Source organism: Labeo rohita, chromosome 7 (genome assembly GCF_022985175.1).
Source record: "Labeo rohita strain BAU-BD-2019 chromosome 7, IGBB_LRoh.1.0, whole genome shotgun sequence".
In the NCBI taxonomy this organism is placed as follows: domain Eukaryota; kingdom Metazoa; phylum Chordata; class Actinopteri; order Cypriniformes; family Cyprinidae; genus Labeo; species Labeo rohita.
Genome location: NC_066875.1, coordinates 28,454,220 through 28,472,727, shown reverse-complemented (window position 1 = coordinate 28,472,727; position 18,508 = coordinate 28,454,220). Strand labels below are relative to the sequence as shown.

Sequence of the window (18,508 nt, the reverse complement as noted above, 5' to 3'; positions counted from 1 at the left end):
AAATTTGCTGTTTTTTTCTTAGTTTTTTACATTAGGGTTGTATGTTACATCTAATGTTGTTAAGTGAATGATTACTGTATTATTTCACTTTCATGTGTTTTACCATGATGGTGGTTAGTGTTTGTGTGAATGACACTGTGCACCTTCTATATATGTTAATATTTAAAAGCTGCTTGTGATGGGCTTTGGTTCATCATGTGACTTTCTCACCAACACCTGCTTTTGGTGGTTATCAGTGTATTACAAAAGTGCGAAACAGATTTCAGTACTTCAGTATGTTGGTATATTAACATTATATCGGTTAATGAAATGATGGTATTTAAATGTAAATTTAAGTTAAAACCGTAAAACCTAAAACGTTGCTTCGATATTATTTTACGGTAAAATTCTGGCAACTACAGCTGCCGTTTTTATACCATAAATTTTACTGATTTTTTTTATACAGTGTGAAACGAAGATATTTTGAAGAATGTTGGTAATCTAACACTTTTGATGAATAAATAAATAGTTTTTGGGAAAAACTATCCCTGTAACAAGAGTTAACCAGAGTAGTACAGAAACAAAACAAAACAAAACAAAACCAAAACAAAAAAAGTAAAAAAAAAAAAAACACCCGAAATACACACATAATAAGGTGAAAAAGCCAAGCCAGAGAAAAAGTAAGTGTGAGCTGGAGTTTCCTGGTCAGTGAGTGCACCCTTGTCACATTAATTCCCAAGAATCTTTGCACCACGCCACATCTCTGCCGCCAAATACCACAGCAATGCAAACTGGACCGACCACAACGCCACTGCCCGCCTGTGCCAAGACCTCAAAATTATGTTCCTGACACTGTAATTGTACGGAAAGATGACACAAAACCAGGTTTCCACTGGTTTCAGAAGATTTCTCTGATTGTGTTTAATGAGCAGCTTTGGGCCCAGAGCTGTTTTTTTCCCCTTCCACGCTCTCTTTTTTCCCTCAGAGATGAGAGAAGTTGTGTTATTAATTTGACACAGTCATTTACCACTGGCTAAAGACTACAGACCTGGAATATGTTAGACGTTGAAGTTTCCGTACCCACAAATGGAAAGAGGGAAACGGACACAAACAGACGGATGAGGGCGGAACATTATATGAGGATATACATCGGGTAAAATAAGTACTGAACACGTCATCATTTTTCTCAGTAAAATATATTTCTAAAGGTGCTGTTGACTTGAAATTTTCACCAGATGTCGGTAACAACTCAAGTAATCCATACATACAAAGAAAACAAAATAAATAAGTTCAAAAATTAAGTTACGTGCAATAAAATGGAATGACACAGGGAAAAAGTATTGAACACATGAAGAAAGGGAGGTGCAAAAAGGCACCAGCTGAAATCTATCCGTAATTAGAAAGCAATCCTGCCCATTGCCAGTGGAAATTAATATTAGCTGATTCAGTCCCAACACCTACAGTACCAGGATGATGAAGATGAAACAAAGGTGGACATTTCAGCAAGACAATAATCCCAAACACAGTCAAGGAAACTCTCAACTGGTTTCAGAAAAAGAAAATAGAGCTCCTAGAATGGCCCAGCCAATCACCTGACTTGAATCCAATAGAATTAAAGATCAGAGTTCATAGAAGAGGCCAACAGAACCTTCAAAATTTGACTCTGTGGAAGAATGGGCCAAAATCACACCTGAGCAAAGCATGCGACTAGTTTCTCCATACAGGAGGCGTCTTACCAACAAAGGCTTTTTTTAAATTTTATTTGAATGTATGGATTGCTTGGGTTGTTATCGACATCTGGTGAAAATTTCATGTCAACAGCACCTTAAAAAATATATTTACCAGGAAAAATGGTGACGTGTACTTCTTTTACCCGCTGGATGTTATAAGAAGTAGTACATATAGATTGCCACATCAATGACAACTGCGAGTGATATTTTAGTGAAAAGTCAAACTATCATCCCCCTGAGTGACACAAGATATAAGCTTGCTGTGTGTGTGTGTGTGTACGCGTGTACAGTACGACAGGGATACAAGACCCGAAGACAGCAGGCTTTGCCTATTATTAACCCAGATCAGTGCATTCACGCCGGGGTGGCAGCTGCACACAGACATCCACGAGAACAAAGGAGCACAAGCACACGCCTGCGAACATCTCAAACACAGACCTCTGGGAGGACATTAATTAAACACAATTGACATGAAAAAGAGTGGAAAGAAGAGATGAGACAAGAGAAAAGAGACAAAGTCTCCTGTAAGTACTGACACACACTGCTCCTTCTGTTCAGCATGAGGGAAGCAGTCCAAACTCATCAGGAAAATATGGCTCCCAAACTCCTTATGCTCGTCTAACACACACAACACACACGGCTCACTCGGCACATAAGCGGTCTACATTTAATCACAGACATCACGCTGAGAGACAAATGCAATGGTAGAAGTAGATTACTCAAATGACAATAGTCTTGGTTTACATTTCCTACGTTCTAGTCCTTCTTTGACCTTTCTGTTTGAGAGTGTGTGCGCGCTTTTGTCAATTCCCTGTTTTTTGTCTTCCATCTGTCAGTCTGTCTGTAGCCCCTCCCCAGCACCACCTGCAAAGAGTCTTTGACATCACCTGTGCCATCTGTTCACACACACACACAAACACACACCGCCGTACGGACGATTTTCATTTGTCCATGAAAAACCCAAAACAGCTCCAGCCCTTAAATATTAGCTTTCTATATAAATAAACTTTAATCCGTCCAGTGGCAGCACCAGACCTGGAATAAAAACAATAGGACCGGAATATCAAGTGGGATTCCCGCCTATCCCAAACTGCTAGTCAGCACTATTGAAACCTGTTTAACCCGAATCAAAACGGCTTTGAAATGAAAGCCAGTGAGATTTGTAAACAAACAACGGGTTTTACGCTAAACGATCATCTGTTTTCACACAGAAAGCACACAACTCCCAGAATGCACTGCCACTGACAACCACTGAATTCTGCTGAAAAAGTGATTCATCAAATGGAACTGAAGTATCTGGGGCCATAAAAGTGCCAGGAAAGTGTGATTAAGAACTGCAGAGTCTGACTGATACATCAACTTACATTTAAATCTAGTGAAACTCTCAGCCAGCTACAGAGCTCTTACAGTTAACCATGACGAGTGATTCATGACTCTTATGAACAGCCACGAGAAAAAGAGAGCAAGAAAAATTTTGTAAGTTTATATTTATTATAGTTTAATTTTTTTCAATTTATTCATTAAATAGGCCTACAGTAATGCTTCGGCAAAACATGCCCTGCATGATAACTTTATGTTGACATGAAAGGAGGTTTATGTCAGTGACTGGAGCTGTGTTCTGTTCTATTTGCAGTTCATTTCTGACCTCCTTAACAACTCGCAGTGCTCAAGAGCTTCAGTCAGAATGACACAGACCCTATTTATAGTGTGTGCTTTAGGGAGGATACAGTCCCTGGTGAAATCAGTTCAAAACTTCACTTTTAAAAAGGCTCAACTCCATCCCATCTCTCACACTGAACGCGTGAGCACGTCTAATGCTATATGCAAGCAACATGTAGGCAGCGAATACTCTGAGCCTCTGAGCGTGTAACCATGTTTCTTGTGTGAGTGTATGATTTGAAATGGTGAATTAGCCCGTGCGCATCTGTGAATTAGTATGCGGTTGGCCAAGAGTGTGAATTGGGTGTGTGTGTAGTGAGAGCAGTTTTAATTACTCAGACAAATACTAGATCCTTCTGAAGTTACACTTCACCACACATACTCACTTGTCTAATTTGAGTGACTCAAGCTGTCCATTAACTCGGTCTGACTGCACATTTGAATACGTAACCGAAGATTTCCAAAAAGCAGAAGTGACTCCACGTGATCCAATTCTGGACCAGGATCAGTATTTTTAAAACATGACGACACTGCTGGAATCTGTGCTGATGAACTACACCATTAGCCTGAAATCAGTCATCCATGAAAAAACAATCTACTATGATAGATGCACCAGTTACAGAGTGATACAGCCCACAAAGCATTTGAATTTTCAATAATAAATAGCTGAGTTGCGAATAAGGAATCCATTGTGGTCTGTTGTCTGAGCTTCTCACATAAACACACCATCAGCAAAAATTATTCACATCAACACAGAAGTTGAGAAACAAGCTCTCCCGTTCTGGATATGTTCAGAATGGAATACTAGTGTACTGCTTACTGTATGTATTTTCCTGTATATTTGTACACACTGACAAATTAAAGACTGGAGATAGCCGTTGAAAATTCAGCTGTGTCACCACAGGAATAAATTACAAATTAAAATGTATTCATTTAGAAACCATTTTAAATTATAACAATATTGCACAATATTACTGTTTTTGCTGTATTTTAGATTAAATAAATGCAGCCTTGGTGAGCAGAAGAGGCTTCTTTTAAAAAAACATTTTAATTTTACAAACACAGATGTTTATTGAAATTGCAGTGTATGTTACATCTGCTTCATTTATCACTCTGAAAATAGACGGTCATACTGGGCAGCATTTTGGAAGCATGCTCTATTGTGTATGCTGTAATGTATTCTTGCAGTGAACTGTCAAATGCAGAGTTTTCTGTAAAAATTATGTATACTATCATGCACAAACAGTGAGCGTAATAAGGTAGTATGCAACTCCAAAAACAGCCTCTCTGTTTCCCTCCCCCACACTACTGACATTAGGTTTCATAGTACTGCTAAGAAGGATTATCGGTGTAATGAATTCGCCCTGTGTCATGACACTCTTAAGATCTGGGACCTGCCAAACATTGTAATGCCCCAAGCAACTTGTGCATGTAAATTCATATTAGTAAATGAAGCATTTGCTTGTTTACGTAATACATCCATTCTTGCTCTGCTAGTTTCTTGTATGAATAAGCTACTACTGCACAAATTCAAATGTGGTAGTGACACTGCTGTCCATACAGTGTCAAAAAGCTCTCGGATTTCATCAAAAATATCTTAATTTGTGTTCTGAAGATGAAGGTCTTATGGGTTTGGAACAACATGAGGGTGAGTAATTAATGACTCTTTTTTGACTGAATGATCCCTTTAATGTAAAGCGAACTGTATCAATATTGCTTTGTCCCGTTGAGGGACAACTCCTTAAGATTTTCTATCAACTTCCATACACTGCACTGCTCTGAAATTTTCAGTGGTCATTGTAAAGTCTCATAAGATAAAGAGACATTGTTTGGTGCAATGACTCACCATCATCAAGCGTAATATCCTGCAGGCCAATGGTACGAAAGGTGGGCTCTCTATCCACTGGCTCCTGTTTGATGCTCAGCCTCTCTCCCTGTTGGGTCAGGGGGTGCACCAAGGGACCTGAAGGGGACAACCCAGCCAAGACAGGGCTGCTAGCTTGGGGAGAAGGCTGTCCAGAGAGTGCCATGGGCCCCAGGGGGCTGTTGGATGTAGGTGATGGGGAGGTGGGTGAGTGGTAGGGTAGGGAATGGAGTTGGGGGGATGAAGGCCCGGAGTGGGGAGATGGCACCATATGAGCAGGAGCACTGGAGGGTGTAGGGCAGGAGGCGGACCGCTGCCCGGCTGGGTGGTAAACCAGGGGACGCTGGAGCTGTGGGGGTGGCTGTCCCAGCGTGTGGGTGGGTGACGGGACCTGCCCTGGAGTGGGGCAGTGATAGCCTAGAGAGTGTAGGTGAGGTGCAGAGTGGGCCATGACCTGGTTGCTACCTGTGCAGGCTGCGTGGCTGGGGCTGGAGCCAGGCCCCGGAGGCACTCCAGAGGTGGGTGTCGAAGAAGCCGGGCCGTACACCATCCCCAAACCCAGGGTGTGACACCCGGCAGGGTCGGCCTGGAAGGGCATTCGCTCGTATGCCTGTGGGGAGCCCGCAGTCATAGGAAGACTGTGCTGGCCATTGAAGGGCATGTTGTGCTGTATGGGTGGGTAAGACGGCCTGGCAGTGGCAGCAGGGCCTGGGTGGAAGGGCATCTGGCATTCGGGAGGTGCATTCAGCCCTTGAGCCTGAAGGTGGGGCAGGTGGGGAAGAGTTGGGGAGCCTATCGGGGCGCAGGGGGCCTGGAGAGGGTGCAGGCCTGCAGCCAGGCCACGTGGAGAGCTGGACAGAAGGCCGTCCGGTGGGTGGGAGTGCTCTGGGGAGGACAGCGGCTGAGCACAGACCAAACTGGCAGCATGGACCAGAGGCATGGACATGGGCGGCACGGCAGGGGAGTCCAGATCATCCCTATGTTCCTGCTTGACCCGTACTGAGAGAGAAAGAGAGAGAAATACATGGGTGAAAAAGGAAGGACTTGACATTAAAATCTTAACATTAAAAACATTAGGCTGAACAGTAATTATCGTGTTTCACATCTTTGGTACTTTTCAGTAATATCAGTAATACGCCTTCAAGTATTTTTATTTATACTTCTAAAATTATATTAGCATACCAAACTGATTAACCATACTAATTTGGCAATTTCTTTTAAAGTTTAATAGATTCGCAGCACTAATGAACTCTTGTCCCATTTCCCATCTTCAATAAAACTGACAGCAATGTTATATGACTAACATATGTTCAAGATTTGTGTCCAACATAAAAACTGCACATTTTTCATTAAGTCAATATTTCCACCAAGCTCTTCTCTTCTCTTCTCTTCTCTTCTCTTCTCTTCTCTTCTCTTCTCTTCTCTTCTCTTCTCTTCTCTTCTCTTCTCTTCTCTTCTCTTCTCTTCTCTCAAAACATGCAGACAATGAGTAATAGTAACACAAAGTGTTCAGTAACCCATTTCCCGATCTGCCGTTTCCCTGGCCCGCATGAGTGGGGGATATTTTTATTTGCCGTGGACTCTAAGAGAGCATATGTTGCCTGCTTGAGTGCCATATAAACCAGTGCTGAATTTGGGAACTGAAGAATGCTGTCTGCCCTCCAGCATAGCTCCAAATGGGAACCAAAATCCAGTTCACAGCCCATACGCTGATGCAAGACCATTACTGCGGTAAAACTGTAGTTTCCTGATATGAAGAGCAAGTGGCGACCATGTGTGGGAGAGAGTGTGAATGCATCGGAGTTTGGTGTTACTCATTGTGTACCTACAATGCATTTGAAAACAAGTTTAGTTTCAGTTGATAAACGCAGCTAATAGCGTTCACCTCCAGATGCATTTTGGACCAAAGCTGGTGGATGTGACAAAGAGTTCTCAGACATTCAATTAGGTTTATTACAAACAACTTCCTCACAGGTCCAACAGCATTCACACTGTATTTAATCTGAATTTGGATTAGGATCTCTGCTCATCGCATTAGACGGCTTATTCATTACACATGAAGAGTCTGGCTCTAGTCTAACAACACAGCACCTCAGCCCTTCCCCCTGTCATGCCACTTTCTCAGCGGGCCGATGCCATGGCAACCACAGTCGCGTGGCCTGTACAGAATATTGGCTGCCTGTGCTGTCGTCTGATTGGCTGGGCCCTGACGGGTTAGTGTGGAAAACAGGAAACCCTAATTTGAGTGGGTGCTTTGTGGAGCGAAGAGGGTGGGCGGGAGGCTGGGCTTATCTTGCTCTCTTACTCTCCCCCTCTTTTTGTTCTCAATCTCTTCTACAGGCTAGCATGCAACTTGGAGATAGAGAGACACAAAAAAAGTTGCTCACGTGTGATTTAATTACGCCAACGCTGTTTTTCGGTTTGACTCACTTTGGGAAATTAATACCAAACCTGCTTTCTGCTATGAGAACCACACACGACTACACTTTATTAGAAACTCTAGAAGCCATAATTAGATGTCGCCTTTTACTGCACCCTGAATTTGGGCCTATTTCATCAGATATTCAATGTCAACTTCAAAAGCAGAACTAATAACGTGCTGATGTAATGCATGTCAACTCAACATGTGTGACAAATTATAATCGCCCTGTGAATCATCGACCTCATCATTCAACAGACTTATCACAGGGGAAAATCTTCCAAAATGCAAAGCAGTTCTGCAGAATATGACTATTAAGACAGATGAAGCCAATGGGAGATGGAAAATAAATGAGAGCGTTTAATGAGAGCGAGAAAAACAGAAAGACAAAGACATCGAAGGGGTCCAGTTCTTGAAAACCCTGGATTTTCATGGCTCCAGCCACATGTAAATCATGCTGATTCTTTCTTTAAGGTGTTTTACATGAGCGGTTACCAGGTGCTCAACTGTTACTGGAACAACCTCATCCCTAACCACACTGGTGCACAGTGCAGAGGAACGCTGGCATGATCAAACGGGTGACTCTGCTGTGAAAACCCACATGTGTGCCATTCTTGTTACTGTTATGTGAAGTTAGCAAGAAAACTATTTTGCATGAAATTGTGTCACGTGATTGTTGTGACACCAGACTCAGACATAATTCTCGATGTAAGGTGGACATTAAGTTGCAGTTGCCAAAAAATTCCAAAATGCAATAACATGATTTAACATATTTTATATTGCATGTTCTTGCAATTAATAACAAAGATCAATTATATATACAGTATTTATATCTCTCTCTCTCAGTGGTGTGAGGTGGTGTTCTGAAATGAGAAAAAAAAAAAATAAATAAATAAATAAAAAAAAGTAAAGTAAATTCATGTCCCAGTCACATTTTCCTAGTTAAACAAACATTACTTACACTACTTACAAGAAAAACATTTAAAAAAACATTTACATTTTCTCCAAAACAATACCTCAAGACAGTAACAGCTTTTCTTTTTAATAGTTGACTATTTTTGCATTTTTTGGATCATCAGTCATCAAAGCTTGGTAAATACTGGTCATAGACACAGAGGTTTACTTTAAATTTCACCGAGCTGATTACTCACTAAAAACTCCCACAGATCATGCTTTCATGCCATTTTAAGTCTTATTTTGACGTAACAAAGTGGATATATCGATATATAAGCATGAGCTGTTTACTTACCTTTTTAACTTTTCCCATTAAAGTCATTATGTTGTTCATTCAGACTGATTTATGAATGCAGAACGTGCATAAACACAAGAGGCATTTATCACATGAATCAATCATAGCCGAACATAACCAGTCACATCCAATCATATCGTGATGGAGGCATTGCCTCCTCTTGCATGACTTTTTCCCCATTTGCTCTCAATTACCCCCCACCAACTCATCACACGTTTTAGGGGGTCTGTTAAAACTCAATGGGCTCAGGGGAGGCGAGAGAGAGACAAACTCCCGCTGTAACTTTAGTTGCTGGTCTCATCCAATTTTTTGAGGAGACACAGCCTACCTTGACTCCTCAGAGGAAACGCCCCTCATACATATAATAATAATAAGCACCAAGTCAACATACAGTTTTATGCGAAAGTGTGGGAACCCCTTGCAGAATCTGTGAAAATGTGAATTATTTTAACAAAATAAGAGAGATCATACAAAATGCATGTTATTTTTTATTTAGTACTGTCCTGAGTAAGATATTTTACATAAAAGATGTTTACATATAGTCCACAAGACCAAAAAATAGCCGAAATTTTTTTAATATATATATATTTTTTTTATTAAAAATAGCCGAGAACCCTTGGTTCTTAATACTGTATGTGGTTACCTGGATGATCTACGACACTTTTTTTTGATGGTTGTCCCGTTTGTTCTAAACAGCTAAACTGAGTACTGTTCTTCAGAAAAATCCTCCAGGTCCTGCAGATTCTTCAGTTTTCCAGCATCTTTTGCATATTTGAACCCTTTCCAGCAGTAACTGTATGGTTTTGAGATCCATCTTTTCACACTGAGGACAATTGAGGGACTCAAATACAACTATTAAAAAAGGTTCAAAGATTCACTGATGCTCCAGAAGGAAACAGGAAAGAGCCTGCATAAAGAGAAAACTTTTAGAATTTGAAGATCAAGGCAAATTGTGCTTAATTTGTCTTCCGGGAAACATGCAAGTATCTTCTGTTGCTTCCAAAGGGCAGTACTAAATGGAAAAAAAAAATGATATTTCAACAAAATAAGAAAAATTTGGATATCTTCATCCTATTCAAAAGTTTTCACCCCCAGCTCTTAATGCATCGTGTTTTCTTCTGGAGCATCAGTGAATGTTTGAACCTTCTTTAATAACTGTATTTGAGTCCCTCAATTGTCCTCAGTTTGAAAAGATGGATCTCAAATTCATACAGTCACTGCTGGTGGAAAGGGTTCAAATATGCAAAAGATGCTGAAAAACTGAAGAATCTGCAGGACCTGAAGGATTTTTCTGAAGAACAGTGCTCAGTTTAACTGTTTAGAACAAACAAGGGACTCATGAACAACCATTACAAAAAAAAAAAAAAAAAAGTCGTAGATCATCCAGGTAACCACACACAGTATTAAGAACCAAGGGTTCCCAAACTTTTGAAGAGGGTTATTTTAATAATTTCAGCTATTTTTTCGTCTTGTGGACTACATCTTATGTAAAATATCTTCTAGTATCTCAGGACAGTACTAAATAAAAAAATAACATGCATTTTGTATGCATCTCTCATTTTGTTAAAATGATTCACATTTTCACAGATTCTGCTAGGGGTTCTCAAACTTTCGCATGCAACTATATTGCAATGATTTCTAATTTCCAAGATTTTGATCTTTAAACATATCTAAAACTCTAAGAGCTCATAAAAGCTCATGACACTGCTTAATGAAGAGCAACAGGTAGTTACTTTATCCTGAGCTCCAATTTTGGAAAATAAATGGCCTAATAACTATACTGTGCTGCTGAATACAGTACATACCTGGCAGATAAGTAAAGCGCTGTGACTGGCTTCTTTTCCGTTTGCCATTGCACACGTAGAACTGCACCTGCACTGCTGAAGTGACTGTCTTACTGTGATAAGGAGGCACCTCCACCACGATGCTAGACTACAGACAGAGACAAGAGACATACCTTTACTAAACAACACTTCATTGATGTCTGAGACAAACCTATCAAAGTTGTCTCGCTGAAGAATACAAAGTCCAAATATAGTCAAAACATACTACAACGTGCTCAAATCTGTCTTGCGTTAAACTCTCAGAGCACTCAAAAAGGCATTTCAGCTTTTGGTTTAAGAAAGAAAAGAAAGACTGTGAAAAGGTTCTGTAGACATATTTATTTGTGTCTGTGCTTTTGTTGGCAAATATTTTCTTAAACATGTAAAAAGGAAAGTATTCACTCACTCCTTGACTCTTCTCTCTGATGATCTTTCCCTCCACCTCCCACTGCGGTCGTCCATCTGAAGAAAGGAAAGTGTTAGCTTCATACGCGGGAACAACTTATTAGGACAGCTAGCATACACAAAGACCTGAACTGAACTCTATGTGCCAATATTAGCCCCTCAAATTAAGGTAACCTCTTCTCATTACCACCACCACCACTGCCATCATCATCATGTCTAACAGCCCTCTGTTGAAGCTTTAGAGATTAAGGCTACAAATAGCCAATCAGCATTAAGTTTCATTAGGTTCAGAGGGGAGCTCTACAGCTGCATGTTTCTACAGGTGCTCCTGCACCGAATCCAGAGAGAAGCTTGATAAATTGTGGCTTGCCTTGAGAATAATAAAATGATGAACTGAGTTTGCTTGCAAACGATAAGCCTTTTTCCACATAGTGAAAGAGGCTCAATTGCTCGAATAGATCAAAATGTCAGCTCTACGCAGGGACTGCGTATAACATTGACCTGACTATGAAAAACAAATGACATATTAAATTCTCCCAAGAAAGAGGGCTAGAAATGCTGGAGCTGTATTAGTGGAGTGACTTCTTAACAGCGGGCTACTTGAGACTTTTTAATGAAAATCAGATCAGTCTCACTCTGTTCGCACTTGCTGACAGGAACATAGAAGTCGCTTGGGCCCCTAACAGGTAATGATGTCATTTATAATGCCGTTCGGGTCTCAGAGAGACGTGTGGAAGAACATTATTTATTGTTGTATCATGGCAAGATGCATGGAATAACTTTATTCATAGCACAGTGCCTCCACGTGCTAGCCCGCGGAGAGGCGCGGGATCGCTCGGAAACATGCTGTCATCTCAAGTTTTTCCTTTGCCATAAAGCTAATCAACTGCGCAGACGTCTTACAGACAGAAAATGAAAGCCAAGGGACCAGAGCCAACTGGTTAAGACTGATCCTGGAAGGGAAAATAGTCACTTCATGGACCATAAATTACATAAATTGCACAAACAGCATGACACAGGTCTGATTTACACTCTTAAACACATTTCCAGCTTTGAAGTTTGTGCTTGACATGAGTCTAACATGAGTCAAGCAGCAGTATAATCTCAGGAATGTCTAAAATGAGTAATTTTGCATGTGTAATGTTTATGAGCGGGTACGTATGCATATATATCAGGAAAAACCTTTTCGAAGGGGTAATGTAGAGGGCAGTGTTTGAGTACTGTTATCAAAGTGAAGATACTGCTGTGAGCAGTTTCATAATCACCTGGTGCATTACACTCCAGAGACCGCTGTTTACACGAGGTTACTGTGTAGCGTCGCAACTCCCCTCTGTGTCAAAAGGCATTTTGCTAATATGAGAATGACCTTGGACGCCTGTAACTTCAGCAGTAGTAGTACAGCAGCACATGTTGACATTCACTGGACACCGGAGAGGGCCCCACATGAGGGCAGGTTCAAACAGGAACCAGACTCCAAAGCCTGGTGACAAGCACACGCGCTGTCCTAATTCTCCAGCCCAGAAACACTGCTGTTCTGTTATTACCGCTATGATAAACAAACTCAAGAAAAATAAACTTCAGGCAAAATCCTACAAAGCTTTTATGTGTCATTATGTGGAATTAAATGTCCTGCTGGCAAGCGTAAACTAGCAGCAACTGAAACAGATGGTTAATGTAACTCTTCATTTACAATTTCCTGAATCATTAATTACAAAAACAAAAACCTTTTTTTATCTTGGCTTTCCTGGGTCTGATTTTTTTCATAGTAAACACTTAATTGTACTTAATATTTCATATCTGCCATTTATATTCTCTTACTGTAACCAGAATAAATGAATTAATCTTTTGAGGACTCTAGGGAAAAGTGGTGTTAACCCTGTAAAGCTTGACATATGAAATAATAGTGGAACAGATTATTGAAACTTTAGACAGAATATATAAATATGTGACCCTGGACCACAAAACCAGTCTTAAGTAGCACGGGCATATTTGTAGCAATAGTTAACAGTACACTGTATGGGTCAAAATTATCGATTTGTCTTTTATGCCAAAAATCATTGGGATATTAAGATCATGTTCCATAAAGATAGTTTGTAAATTTCCTATCGTAAATATATCAAAACTTAATTTCTCATTAGTAATATGCATTGCTAAGAACTTCAGTTGGACAACTTTAAAGGCGATTGTCCCAATATGTTGATTTTTTTGCACCCTTAGATTCTAGATTTTCAAATAGTTGTATCTCAGCCAAAAATTCTTCATAAGTATTTAAGATATCTTAAAAAAATGTACCCTTATGACTGGTTCTGTGGTCCATGGTCACATGCATTACAAAATTATATATATATATATATATATATATATATATATATATATATATATATATATATTTTTATCAAGTACCATATTTAATACATTAGGCTTTTATGGCCCTTATAGTATGAAAGAGAATGGAGCTTATACTTGAGGAAAAAAAACACCTCAATTTTATTCAGAGGACCAAAATACTTAATTTGCTGCAAAAATATATGCAAACCCTGAAATTTAAAAGCTTAGTTTTGTGATTAAAGCTATGCAGTTTTTATTGTAAGGGGAAAAACATACAATGTAATGTAATTCATACAATAATTGAGATATGTACAAATAAACATTCCACAAAAGCCTGATGCCTCATATTTGATACTCATATCCTAATAGTTTTATGTTAAATTTAATGAACATAATTTAAAAAAATATGCACGGATAATCAAGTAAATCTAAGTTGCTTCAGTCCAATAGGTGTTCATCTTGAAACATAAAAAAGTTACTCTTGTGTTTACATTATAGAAATGAGATTTCACAGCACACTGCTGTGTTTCTGAATATGAAGGCAGTAAAACCTTTGCTATTCAGTTATCCATGTTTGTCCAGGTGATTAAAAACCTGACTCATTTGTCTGCCTAACCATATATCTATCCATTCAGCAAGTCAAAAATGAGTTACAAAATCTCAGGACCACCAAATGGGACACTCACTTAGACACAACCCATCTAATTACTGTACATACAATAATCACTCAATTAGATTAGATACAATCTGTCAAAATTAGACCTAGAATTATCAGTTCCCTTCCTCTCATATGTCCTGGTGTGTCCCCTACAGCTAGAGTGTCCCCTAGGGACTACTTCTTCGCAGATGGACGGCTCCATGCCAGCCCACAAAAAGACTTGCCTTCTCACTATATTTTGGAGTGAACTGTGAATATAATATGATGCATTTCAGACTATAGCCAGAAATTACAATGATCTTAGCATGGGTAACTACTGGAGCAATGTCACAGTTTTTGAAATACAGTCTCAAATATTAAAATACTGAATCTACATGTGGCATGTTATCACGAATAACAGAAAATATAGTGAAAAAAAAAATCTTTCAATGCCACATTTTGGTGCGCTCAGTAACTTCCTCATTAAAAAGGTTTGCACATAAATAAAATGACTGTCCTTAACGAATAGTAGCTTGAAAAACACTGAGCAGGTCTGACATGTTAAGAACACATGAGCAGCTCAATACTATTAATTTTTTCTCAGTAACCCGGTCATTGCACATTTTCACTTGCTGAATACATATTTAATGGCTTACTGCAAATAGGGCAAATCAGAATTTGACATCAGTATCCAACAGTTTATGTGAGGCTGCTAGGTCGGTATAAAGCACAAGACCAGCGTCATATTAAGTGACTGCACCTTTTACAACATATTCAATTTCAGTCAAACACATCTGCAAAACTCACAAATCACACAGACACTCTCTGATAAGCTCCTGCTTGAAAAGATATGAACTTTCCCTTAGAGCTGCTCAAGGCTAGACATAAGAGCCAAATTTCCACCCTGCTTGTTCTAGCATCTCAGGACTTTCCATTTTTATACAATGCAACAAAAACATGGGTTATCACCATATAGGTTGCCTTGAGGGGTTGCCACTTTACAGGGAGCCAATTAGAGGAGAGGTAAGTTCCAAAGGGTGTTTCTCTGGGTTAGAACAGCCCTGAGTGTTCATGTGTAAACTCCAATTGACTGAGTCAATGTGTCATTGTCTCAAACTAGAAACACACACACACACACACACACACACAAGGCAGGCCAAGACTCGTATTCCCAGAATGCCTTTCATTCATTGCCTTCATCTGAGGCTGGTCCTAACTTGTGTTTCATTACTTACGAACGAGCGATGGAAAAAATGAGCAAGATAAAAAAAGAAAGAGTGAGAAGAGTTGCTTATCGAAGAATTTAAACAAGAGCACACAAGTGACACTGGAAAAAGTCAAGGAAAAACTGATTTTTTTTTTTATCAAGCCTGATGTTGTGAAGGGTAAGAAAGTGAAAAATAAATTAAAAAAGGAAGTAAAAAAGACAGACTGTCTGCTGGAGACGACAGACAGTCTCTAAGGGCTCTGTTCGTTGTGTAAAAGGTCTATTTCAGCTCACAGTGAGACTCAAAGGATCGACAAAAATCCATACAGACAGAGCGCAGTTGGGGATCATGACATAGTCTAACCCCAAAAAGTCAGTCTAATAAAGCCTCCTGAAAGCAGAGCGACTGAAAGTTGAGGCTTCAGACTGACAGCCACATGGCAGCCGTGTGAGTCAAACGGGACAGAAAGAGCATCCTGCAACAAATGAGCTTCAGTCATCTGACAGGTAGACGTAACTAGCAACATTCAAAACTAAATATATTTAAAATTGACTACTCATTGGGTTGCCTGAATGACTAGTCAACTAATTCTGTTCTGTTCACTTTGTATTTCACTTGTTTTCAAAAACAGCTGCACAGTTTCACAGAACAATTTGTGGTAAAAACTTTAATTCAAGCTTGTATATTAAATGTACTAAAGATATTTGGTATCAAACATTATAATATGTTGTATGTTGTATAAGAATAATAAATGATATACACTAGATAAACCACATTTTAGATTTCTTGCCATATGTAGGAACACAACCATGTCATATTGACAAATTTTTTTTTTTGACTAAAGAAAAAGCAAATTTGCATTATTTTTTGATAGTTGGCATTGACTTACGTAGTGCAGCAAAAACAAAATGCATTGTGTAAAATACAGAAATATTTAGATTTTCACAATATTTATTTTATTTGTATTTATTTGAATAGGGACAGTTCTCATTAGTCTAGTCAAATACTGTACATAAGCCGGAGTTAGCCCTATTGTCTAATTTTCATTTGTTTCTTCATGTCAGATTTTAAAAAAAGGCAACACAAAAATCTAAAAAAATAAATGAATAAAAAATAAAAAATAATTAATCATGTACAGATGGCATTATAAGCCAAAATATAACACATCACACTCCTTAAAAGTGCAACAATATATAGGCAAGCATTTTTATGCACAGCTTTGATTGTACAAAAAAAATGATTAAACAAAACAACAAAAAAAAAAGCATTATAATGTGCATTATTAAGGACCTATCATAATGTAAAAATGTTTAAAATGCATTATATACACAGGCTTTAGTAAAACCATTTTTTTAAGATAAGGAAACACAAAGTTTGTCTGAAACACACAGTAAGCTATTAGCTGCTTTGTGTCGTGGATCCAGTGAGTGAACAGCAGTATGCCTGCAGCCAGAGCAACCCCGCTGACCTCTGAGTCATCCTTACAGCAGATGCTAAGGTCTACAGGTGAGCTCTAGAACAACAGTGACACGCCACAATACGGCCAAACTATAAATCTAGCTTGTGTGTGTGTGGACAGAAAGAGAGAGCACATAGGGGGGGGGGTGGGAGTGGGCGGGTCATAGGGAATGAGGGTGTGTATTTGCGTGCACAATGCACTTGGACATGCATTTATGGGGTAAGTGCATAGATGTAGGTGTGTGCAGAGTGCATTTGTGTATATATATCTATGTGCATGTATGGAGTGAGCAATTGCTTGAGCTCAGTGTGTGTAGGTGTGCAGGTGTGTTCATGCTGAACTGCACTCACACATATGCGCGTGCACACACACAGTGTCCTCAGAGGAGAAGGGAAATCGTGGGAGGTCAAGATGCTGATAAAGCGAAGATAAATCACTTTGGTTTTACGAGCAACAATCAAATTCCGCCCTCAAATCAGAAGTGAGAAATCGACACTCCCTCACATTCTACCCGTCGCTCCAGTTTCCCAAAGCCAGACTCTAAGTAAAAACCACCTTATCTTGCCGTTTTTTTTAAGAATGAGGCTGGTTTAGTTTCACTAAGACAGAGATTAGAGCAAGTATAACTGTGACCCTAAATGGTAAGACAGGTGAGGAGGCAATATTTGCTCACAGTGAATAATGAAGACATTTGTAGTGCATACTCAGCTGTGTTTGCAGAGCTTGCAGCAACCTGCTAAAAGGAATTAGTACTGACCAAAAGCAAGTAACAAAACTAAGTGGAGGGATCTAATATCACCCTAAAAGGGGTTTATTTTGATATAATGACCTGCTGACTGTACATTATCCAGGTAAGTGCATAGCTACTAAATGAATAAATAAATGAATGGATATGAAATATTGATCTGACTTTAAATTATGCATAAAGTGAAACAAATGTGTGAGAAGAAAAGGCCCAAGAGATATAAAACTGGCATAGCTATATTAAATGTAAACAGTTTGCCTGAAATAATTAATTATATCTTGATATAACAGAATTTAATAATTTTCTTTTCACTTACATGCTCTCAAAAAAATGAAAAAAAAAAAAAAAAAAAAATGAAATAAAAGAGATTAATCAAGTGAGCCAAAACAACAGAAAAGAAACAGCTCTTCTTACCAGGACCTTTCTCCAGGAAAATGACTTTTGACTCAGGGAAGAAGTTGGAGCCAGTGATGACCATTTCCTCTCCTCCACTCACTGGGCAGCTGCTAATACTGGCCTTTTCAACCTGAGGTAACTCCTGTGCTGAGCGCTGGGCTATTTAACCACAAATACAGAAAAGACAGTAATTGACATTAGACAGTAATATAAATACATATATTTTTTCTTTTCTTTCTGTGTGTATAAAACTTACAGCACTCGACTGGAATTGAAGCAGCCTGCAGTGAGACCACTTTTCCACTGGGTTGTGGGATGTGAACCCGGAACACCACACGGACCCGAGTGTTTTTCCGTCCAATATCAGTCTCTCCTTTCCTCAGCTCAATGTCAGAATTCCTCAACTTCAGGATTCCAGCACAATCAATACTGACAAACACAGCAGGAAAAATACATTAGAAAGGAGTATCCATAACAGTATCCATTCCATCATCATCCCAATCAAGCAAAGCTGTTTAAATGATTTCTAATCACTCCAAGTCACTTTCTGGATTTATGCTTTTTTCATGGAGTTAATAAATAACTGCTAACAAAGCAGCATTTTTTT

At 39.2% G+C, this 18,508-nt stretch overlaps 1 protein-coding gene across 2 annotated transcripts in view; it reads right to left on the bottom strand.

Moving 5' to 3' along the window:
- nfatc3a (nuclear factor of activated T cells 3a) overlaps nucleotides 1-18,508 on the bottom strand; it is a 76,615-nt gene that overhangs the window by 8,061 nt on the left and 50,046 nt on the right. For both annotated transcript variants that reach the window (XM_051116146.1, XM_051116147.1), the window contains exons 5-9: nucleotides 18,158-18,330; nucleotides 17,920-18,060; nucleotides 11,130-11,185; nucleotides 10,706-10,832; nucleotides 5,215-6,231 (exon numbers count right to left, since the gene is read on the bottom strand). In XM_051116146.1, the coding sequence (XP_050972103.1) occupies nucleotides 5,215-6,231; nucleotides 10,706-10,832; nucleotides 11,130-11,185; nucleotides 17,920-18,060; nucleotides 18,158-18,330 (1,514 nt within the window). The remainder of the gene's footprint in view (nucleotides 1-5,214; nucleotides 6,232-10,705; nucleotides 10,833-11,129; nucleotides 11,186-17,919; nucleotides 18,061-18,157; nucleotides 18,331-18,508) is intronic.